General features: G+C 39.0%; 1 protein-coding gene across 7 annotated transcripts in view; it reads right to left on the reverse strand.

Moving 5' to 3' along the window:
* Nucleotides 1-9,303, reverse strand: part of LOC107689139 (THO complex subunit 2) — a 101,128-nt gene that overhangs the window by 56,459 nt on the left and 35,366 nt on the right. For all 7 annotated transcript variants that reach the window (XR_001634304.1, XM_016487053.1, XM_016487051.1 and 4 more), the window contains exons 16-19: nucleotides 5,951-6,035; nucleotides 1,002-1,095; nucleotides 577-657; nucleotides 235-331 (exon numbers count right to left, since the gene is read on the reverse strand). Coding sequence is in view for 6 of the 7 variants with exons in the window: in XM_016487053.1 (XP_016342539.1) it covers nucleotides 235-331; nucleotides 577-657; nucleotides 1,002-1,095; nucleotides 5,951-6,035 (357 nt within the window). In the remaining variant the exon portion in view is untranslated. The remainder of the gene's footprint in view (nucleotides 1-234; nucleotides 332-576; nucleotides 658-1,001; nucleotides 1,096-5,950; nucleotides 6,036-9,303) is intronic.

A 9,303-nucleotide genomic window follows, 5' to 3' on the forward strand; every position in this document is an offset into this window, starting at 1 on the left:
TATATATATATATATATATATATATGTATATATCAACCCCATTCCAAAGTTTACATATGCTTGATTCTGTGCATCTTTACTTGGATGATCTACTGTTTTTCTGATGGCTGTTGATGTTCTGAGCAGTTGATTTTGTATAGTAATAACAGTTTTAATAAAGCGCAGGGTAAAAACACCACAGCGCCTCTTTGAAGCGCAGGTCAGGACTTAAACGCAGCAAACATGTGAGCGTACCTCTTTCCAGCTTTCAGCTGGTTGGTCACATACTGCAGAAGACCAGCTAACTCGATGGGATATTTCCTGAAAACCGCTCCACAAAGACTAGCGAGACCTAGGGAAAGACGTGATGACAAAAGCAAAATATTATCATAAGAATGAGCATTAGAATTCGTACCAGGGCAAGTCAAGGATGTCACGCATTTGTGCTCCAAATTGCTTTCCGGACACACTCTAGCAGCAGGGTCAAACCATTTCAACAAATGATATTTAACGTCCATTAGGATGCCAGGCAGAAGTTCAATATATTCGGCATCTCAACACATCGAAGAGGCGTTTTAGAGGAAACGCAGCACTCACTCTGCAGCCATGATGAAATGGTGGTGTCATCGTGTTTCATCTTCTCTTTCTCTGGGTTGGCTAAAGCTTCAATAATGCAATCTGCCCACATGGTCAAGGGCTCAAACACACCACGTCTCGCTCTTTAAAGATAACTCTTCAGACTATTACTCATACGGTCAGACATTGTTTTGGCATGTTCAAAAGAAAATTAACAGTCAATTTTCCTCTGCAGAAATGCTTTTCTCCCACATTTTAAACGCACAAAGCTGTCAGCTTCAGTGATGATGATGAAGTCAAGGTGAGCGATTACATGCTATTTTAATCACGCGTAAATTACGGGAGTTTGCAGGAGATCAGCAAGTTCCTGGGAGAGCTGTTATTAGCAGAGGGGGAAGATTATTATACAGTGGGAGAGTAATTATAACAGCCGTCTGAAAGGATACAGGCCAGCACATCATAGTTGAGAGAGGTGAGGTATTTGAGAGAGTCCACCACTGGACTTATGAGGTTATCGTACCACTGGATCTGAGACAGAATCTGAAAGAAGAGAGAGAGAGAAAACATTACATTCATTAACCTAACAACACCGCACTCTGCAGCAGTGACTCACTCCTTCTACATACACTTTTATTTTTATCCCCCTGAGGTCCACGTGTGTTATTCAAGTCCTTTTTGTGCCCTTTCTAAATACCAATTTTTGACTGAAATCAGAAAGAAAGAAATTAAATTCTCTTTAAAAGACGTCAAACTAAACTTGTATAAAACTTTGGTAATGCATAGTATTTTCAAGTGAAATTACAAACAGACGAGACGTGATTGTATTCATTTGTAATAGACCTGATTGTGACTGCTACTATTTGTCTATCATAGTATGATCGGTTTTACCAATATTTAAGCATTTTTTCTTAATTGGAAATCGATTTTGGGTCCACAGAGAGAAAGAAAACCTATGCTATATATATTTTTTTTTTTTTATTGTGATATAAAGATGAAATCTAACAAAAATGTAATTTATATACAAGAATCGTCTGTAAAAGAAAAAAAGAGATACATTCTTTGTAGGCCAAAACCCAGACACAAATTAGTATTTTTTTCAGTTCTGACATCCCAAAGACAATGTGTTTTTGGTAAATGCGACTGAAATGGTCGCACTGTAGAGCCCTGTAGCCTGTTTAGCTTTTTACATCTGATGATTGGATTTAGGCTTCAAGATTTAAAGAAACTGTATTTATCATCAAAATGATCATGAACGAGGATATCATGAACTGGGGTAGAACATGGCAGAACGTTCTTACTTCATCAAGAAATCCAAATCACCAACGGATTCATTTTAACTTTTGTGTCAGAACTTATTGGACCCCACTGAAAAGACATCGTATTGACTCTTCATTCAGCCCCTTCTGCAATAACTGTTCTGATCAACAACTTGGAACCTTTTTCCACATGATGTGGGAATGTGAAAAGGTCAAAAAATTTTGGAATGCAGTATGTACTACCTTATCAAAAATTATTGAGTACACTATACCAGTGAACCCTGCTGTATTACTATTGAATGACAATTCTGCGTTGAGTTTTTCTAAGTTGCAAAAAATGATCTGGCTTGCCGTGTTGACATCTGCCAAAAAATTGTTAGCACAACACTGGCTCCCTCCACATACTTTGGATATGTACAAGTGGCTAATGCAACTTCGAGACATTATTATTAGGGATGCACCGATACCACTTTTTCCAGTACTCACCCGATACCGATACTTTTATTTTTGGTACTTGCTGATACCGAGTACCGATATGTTTATTGCATTTGTAAAACCTCAACTTCAGTGTTTTTCCTAGACTCGGTCTGAATAATTTTTGGACTCAAATTTGTATCGGTTTTACTGGTAGTCCACTGTATGAAGAATTTTTGGGTATGATTTGTCACAGTTTACTTTATTTTGCTGTCCTCACCTCTCTCTCTCTCTCTCTCTCTCTCTCCCTACTGTTAAGTAACTTGTGCATTGTTTTACTTACTTGTTTTTGACGTATCCGACCGAACTACAAACTTTCCAGTGATGTCTGTGAGAAAGGTATATTCACTCGACAAGCTCGCGCATCTGTGCCGCCACGCGCTCAATCCACTCAGCGTGCTTTGTTTATCAGCTCGCGCACATCAGCTATACAGGCGTTAATACTGAATGTTTAACATTATATTCATTGCATACATATACTTCGTAGTAGACATCCTTAACTCCTTTCTGCTGTCTGTTGTTCTGTTGTCTGTGTTTCATTGTCTGAATATGGCGCTTATCACATGCTGTGTGGTATCGGCGTTTGGTATCGGGGCATTTTAACGAGCACGAGTACAGGAGCTCAGTATCGGGCCCGATACCAGTATCGGTGCATCCCTAATTATTATGTTAGAAATATCCATGGCTCGGGTGAATATGGCACAACTTTCTACATTACAGACCTGGACTATAGCTGCTGAGAAGATCTCCAAATATATTACACAGAACAATGACTTGGACTTAGAATGATGCGGGTGGTTTTTTTTTTGGTTTTTTTTATGGAAATTCATGTTTCAGGATCCATGTGACTTTTTCTGTTAACTCTGTTATGTATTCAGTGTGCTCCCCCCATTATAAGAGACCGCAGGGTTGAAGAGGGAGGGGGGAGGGAGGGCTGGATGATGTTGAATTGAGATGTTACATTGTTTTCATTCTGACTTGTTTGCTAATAAAAAAATAAAGAAAGAAAATGATCATGAACAAAATGTAAGAGTCATAAACCTTTTTTGGCCACAGAGCTTATTTTTTGCAATAATCCAAAAGCCAACAGAAAAATTCTATAGTTTTTTTTTTTGTCGAGGGAACCAGCCTACAAAAACACATGATCACTGCTGCGATCAATATTGGTCAATATCAGACAATCGCTCCACTAATTATATTTCCCTGGTCAGGTAGAATAATACATTGCTCAATTAGACCAGGGACATTCATTCTAGCAAACAGAATCAATTTTGATTTGATGTTGTACTGTGGCGAGTGTTTGTCAGTTCAGAGGGAGCAGCATCAGTCAGTGGCCTCTCTCTCGCTCTCGAGGCCTTCATAAAATGAGGAAAGGCGTAAGAAAAGTGCAGTCCTTTGCAAGCGACTGAATAACACAGCCTTCATCAGAGCTCATCTCCGTCTTTTATTTCACCACTGAATCTTCTGAATTTTTCAGAAATGCTAATGAATTCAAAGCCTTGCCAACGTCAGCCACTTCCAAGTCTTTTCTTTTCTCGGCAAAACTCGCGGAGTCTCTCATCGCTGAAGACGTGCGTAGCATGAATGGTGACAGCAGAACAAGACTCCGCACCACTTCTTCAGAACGAACCCAGCAGAAAGAAGCATCCTGATGAAAACTTTCTGGCACACGTGAAGATCTATCAGCAGCGGTCGGCCCAGTCATGAATTTCTTACATTCGATGGAGATGAATACAATTACCGTTAGCCCGCTGACTAACACAGCCTAAATTTAGCCTCGTCTTCATGCTCTCGTTCTGATGCTGGGCATTAGGCCACTGGTCTGAGCATTTATACGTGCTTTTTCATCTCAGGAGCAATGAAAATTGATGGCACTGCAGATTATAAAGTAGCCCTGTAAAAGCACGTCATTAGTCTAGAGGTCCATTATGGCCGTCACAAGCAATAAAATACTCACATAATCAAAGAGAATGGTGGGGTTACTGTGGCTTAACTTTCCGATCTGCCTTCCTGAGGGCTTCACGTTCTCCTTAGTCAGTCGCCTGGGGGAAAAAACAGCCACAGAGAAGATGAAAACCAGAAGAAGTGGCACAGACACACCAAAGGGGACAATTAATAACACTTACACTCAACCAATGACTAAAACGGGCCTGTAAATTGGCTATACTTACTACTACAGACAATATTTGGCTGGCATATGCCAATAATCATGGCCACTTGTACAAAAAAAAAGTGTGTTGGTGCTAAAAGAGCAAAAATATAATATCCTCGTCAAATGAATGTTTTCAAATAACTAAGGAAAATCAATATCTCTACAGAAGTCATTAATACATGTATTATCAATGGCAGTGCATGAAGCTTTGAATCTTTTGTTTCGAATCAGTGGTTCGGCGCAAACTTGCCAAGTCACGTGATTTCAGCAAACAAGGCTTCGTTTGGTCATACTGCTTTGAACTTTGGTTTCGGAAACATTTCAAAATCGCAATGGTTGACCGCATGAGTGTGTTTTAACTGATCTCAGATCTGAGGTGTTCAGTTTTAATCATTTTTAAAGTGGTCATCGGATGCAAAATTCACTTTTAAATGTTGTTTGAACATAAATGTGTGTTGGCAGTGTGTGTACACATCCCCCTATAATGACAAAAATCCACCCAGTGCTTTTTTTTTTAAAATCCCCATAAATCATAAGCCCTTTCTCAGATCAAGCCGTTCACAGATTCTTGGCGGTGTGATGTCACACAGACCCAGGCCCCTCCCACGACTCCCGCGAACAGTCCGCCATTGTTTCGCTGCCGGAGCAGGTGTAGACAAGAATGACTCCTAAGCGATTGAGGCGCTTTGTTGTTGGATGTAATAATGAACATAGCAGTCGTCATTTACTCCCGACATCTGAGCCGCTGAAGACGCAGTGGATTACGTTTGTTTCTGAAGGGAATGCTCCCCCGATCTACATAAATGTGTCTATGTTCGCACGAATCATTCGTGATCCAGCTTCACCTCCAGAAGAAGTGAGTATAAGGTTCTTTATGAATCTTTGCCAAGCGCCTTTCCTAATAATGTGCTAGTTAGCAAGTTCCGCGGCTAGAGTTTACAGTCTCAGAGAACGGCTCGTCACCCCATGGTAGAGAGGGGCGGGGTCAGCAGAGCTCATTAGCATTTAAAGGGCCATGCACCGAAACGGGTTACTGTGAACAGAGCTGCTGGTAACACTTTATAATAACGTTCAGTTGTAAGTAATTTATAAGTGATTAGTTAATGATGAACTAATCATTTACAAAACATTCATAAGCGATTAATAAGTGATATGCTAACAATTGCACCACTTCTTCAGAACGAACCCAGCAGAAAGAAGCATCCTGATGAAAACTTTCTGGCACACGTGAAGATCTATCAGCAGCGGTCGGCCCAGTCATGAATTTCTTACATTCGATGGAGATGAATACAATTACCGTTAGCCCGCTGACTAACACAGCCTAAATTTAGCCTCGTCTTCATGCTCTCGTTCTGATGCTGGGCATTAGGCCACTGGTCTGAGCATTTATACGTGCTTTTTCATCTCAGGAGCAATGAAAATTGATGGCACTGCAGATTATAAAGTAGCCCTGTAAAAGCACGTCATTAGTCTAGAGGTCCATTATGGCCGTCACAAGCAATAAAATACTCACATAATCAAAGAGAATGGTGGGGTTACTGTGGCTTAACTTTCCGATCTGCCTTCCTGAGGGCTTCACGTTCTCCTTAGTCAGTCGCCTGGGGGAAAAAACAGCCACAGAGAAGATGAAAACCAGAAGAAGTGGCACAGACACACCAAAGGGGACAATTAATAACACTTACACTCAACCAATGACTAAAACGGGCCTGTAAATTGGCTATACTTACTACTACAGACAATATTTGGCTGGCATATGCCAATAATCATGGCCACTTGTACAAAAAAAAAGTGTGTTGGTGCTAAAAGAGCAAAAATATAATATCCTCGTCAAATGAATGTTTTCAAATAACTAAGGAAAATCAATATCTCTACAGAAGTCATTAATACATGTATTATCAATGGCAGTGCATGAAGCTTTGAATCTTTTGTTTCGAATCAGTGGTTCGGCGCAAACTTGCCAAGTCACGTGATTTCAGCAAACAAGGCTTCGTTTGGTCATACTGCTTTGAACTTTGGTTTCGGAAACATTTCAAAATCGCAATGGTTGACCGCATGAGTGTGTTTTAACTGATCTCAGATCTGAGGTGTTCAGTTTTAATCATTTTTAAAGTGGTCATCGGATGCAAAATTCACTTTTAAATGTTGTTTGAACATAAATGTGTGTTGGCAGTGTGTGTACACATCCCCCTATAATGACAAAAATCCACCCAGTGCTTTTTTTTTTAAAATCCCCATAAATCATAAGCCCTTTCTCAGATCAAGCCGTTCACAGATTCTTGGCGGTGTGATGTCACACAGACCCAGGCCCCTCCCACGACTCCCGCGAACAGTCCGCCATTGTTTCGCTGCCGGAGCAGGTGTAGACAAGAATGACTCCTAAGCGATTGAGGCGCTTTGTTGTTGGATGTAATAATGAACATAGCAGTCGTCATTTACTCCCGACATCTGAGCCGCTGAAGACGCAGTGGATTACGTTTGTTTCTGAAGGGAATGCTCCCCCGATCTACATAAATGTGTCTATGTTCGCACGAATCATTCGTGATCCAGCTTCACCTCCAGAAGAAGTGAGTATAAGGTTCTTTATGAATCTTTGCCAAGCGCCTTTCCTAATAATGTGCTAGTTAGCAAGTTCCGCGGCTAGAGTTTACAGTCTCAGAGAACGGCTCGTCACCCCATGGTAGAGAGGGGCGGGGTCAGCAGAGCTCATTAGCATTTAAAGGGCCATGCACCGAAACGGGTTACTGTGAACAGAGCTGCTGGTAACACTTTATAATAACGTTCAGTTGTAAGTAATTTATAAGTGATTAGTTAATGATGAACTAATCATTTACAAAACATTCATAAGCGATTAATAAGTGATATGCTAACAATTCAAAACCTGTTGTGTAAATCCCATGAATAAAATATGGGGAAGTCGTGGCCTAATGGTTAGAGAGTCGGACTCGTAACCCAAAGGTTGCGGGTTCGAGTCTCGTACCGGCAGGGATTGTAGGTGGGGGGAGTGAATGTACAGCGCTCTCTCCCACCTTCAATACCACGACTGAGGTGCCCTTGAGCAAGGCACCGAACCCCCAACTGCTCCCCGGGCACCGCAGCAAAAATGTTTACATTGTTGACATTTCGATGAATGATACGTGATTAATAATATATTAACTATTAAATTATTAACCATTTACTAAGGATCTGTTTGATTATTTCATGATGTTATTTTTTAAGATAACTTACGACAGATTTGTAAATCGTTAGCATATTAATCATTTGTGAACGTATAGTCATGTTTTGTAAATGATTAGTTCATCAATATCTAATCACATTATAAATTATAAATTAATTTTAATACTGATTTCATTTGATTAGTAACTTATTCTTCTTATTCTACTTGTTCTTATTCTATGGTTTTATCTAGAATTTTTAAAAAGCTTATAAAAATTTTTTTTTTTTTAATTTGACATAAAAGATGACATACTTTTAATAAAGATAGAAAAATGCCATTACAAAGGTAAAAACAAAATTCTACTGTAAATCACTTTAAGGAGTCAAATATCACCTCGTAATGGGAAGGCTATTTTTTAATCAAATTTTGGTGCTCCTAAATTTTAGACTGTGCTCCTACATTTTTTAAGTTAGGAGCACAAGCGCTCCTAAAAAGAAAAATAAACGTAGAGCCCTGCATCGCTGCGCTTTTGTCCAGTGTGTGACTTGCGTATTTTTTTTTTATTTTGATTGTAAAAGAGTACACATACAATATCAATAACATATGTATGTAATTTTAATGCTATGGCCTTGTGTAGATATTTAAAGATGGCCATCTTTAAGCATGACTGTTGAAATTAAATGGTAATACTTTACAGTAAGAGTCCTTTTGTAATATTAATGAAAGCTGTAAAAGTATTGTTCCTAGTGTGTTCATTTCAACATTTACTATTACTAATAGGCTATATTTTTACATTTAAAAGTTTCTTCTTTTAACATTAGTAAACTATGAAATAACTTTAATGATCAATATAATAATTAATATTAATATGTTATTTTATTTACAAAGTATGATTACTAATAGGCTATATTTTTACATTTTAAAGTTTCTTTTTTTAACATTAGTAAACTATGAAATAAATTTAATGATCAATATAATAATTAATATTAATATGTTTATTAATTTACAAAGTATGGTTCAGTACTGCTACTGCTTTTTTAAAAATAGTAAAGCTCTGTTTTAGTTTTTGTTTACCATTTTAAAAACTATCGGTTGATTAATCGGTATCGGCCAGTGTGGTCCAACCTAGCTATCGGTATCGGCAAAATCCACTATCGGTCGACCTCTAGTTTAAATATCAAATATCCAATGACAAACTCATTGTCGACTACTTGTTAACATGGCTAACCTCACAGTGTTGTGAATACTGGAATTTCGCAAGAACTGCGGCATGACTAGGGTTGGGTACCGAACTCGGTACTTTTAAGGGTACCGACTGAATTGCGTCGGTACTACCGAGTACCGATTCATGTTAAATCAATCGGTGCCAAATTTCGGTGCCTGAGAACGCATCTGGGCACATACGCTACAGAGGGAGAAAGAGAGACACTGTGACGTGAGGTCACCCCTGCAACTCAAACAACACACAGGGCAAGCCGAAATGTTCTGAAGTGTGGTTACATTTCTAGGGCCATATGGTTTCTGCGTAAACGCAGACGGGATCGTGGAGTCTATTCATAAAAATGTACTTTACTCTATAGCGTGGAATGCCACGGAATTCGTCAATTTTGGACGAATAAATCTAAACTAGGTCTGTCACTTAATTTGAATCGCGATATGAACTAGTGTCTGTGAATATTAAAATGCAAAAAGATAGTTTAAATATGAGTCCT

The sequence above is a fragment of the Sinocyclocheilus anshuiensis genome, unplaced genomic scaffold, assembly GCF_001515605.1.
Source record: "Sinocyclocheilus anshuiensis isolate Anshui unplaced genomic scaffold, SAMN03320099.WGS_v1.1 scaffold846, whole genome shotgun sequence".
NCBI classification, from domain to species: domain Eukaryota; kingdom Metazoa; phylum Chordata; class Actinopteri; order Cypriniformes; family Cyprinidae; genus Sinocyclocheilus; species Sinocyclocheilus anshuiensis.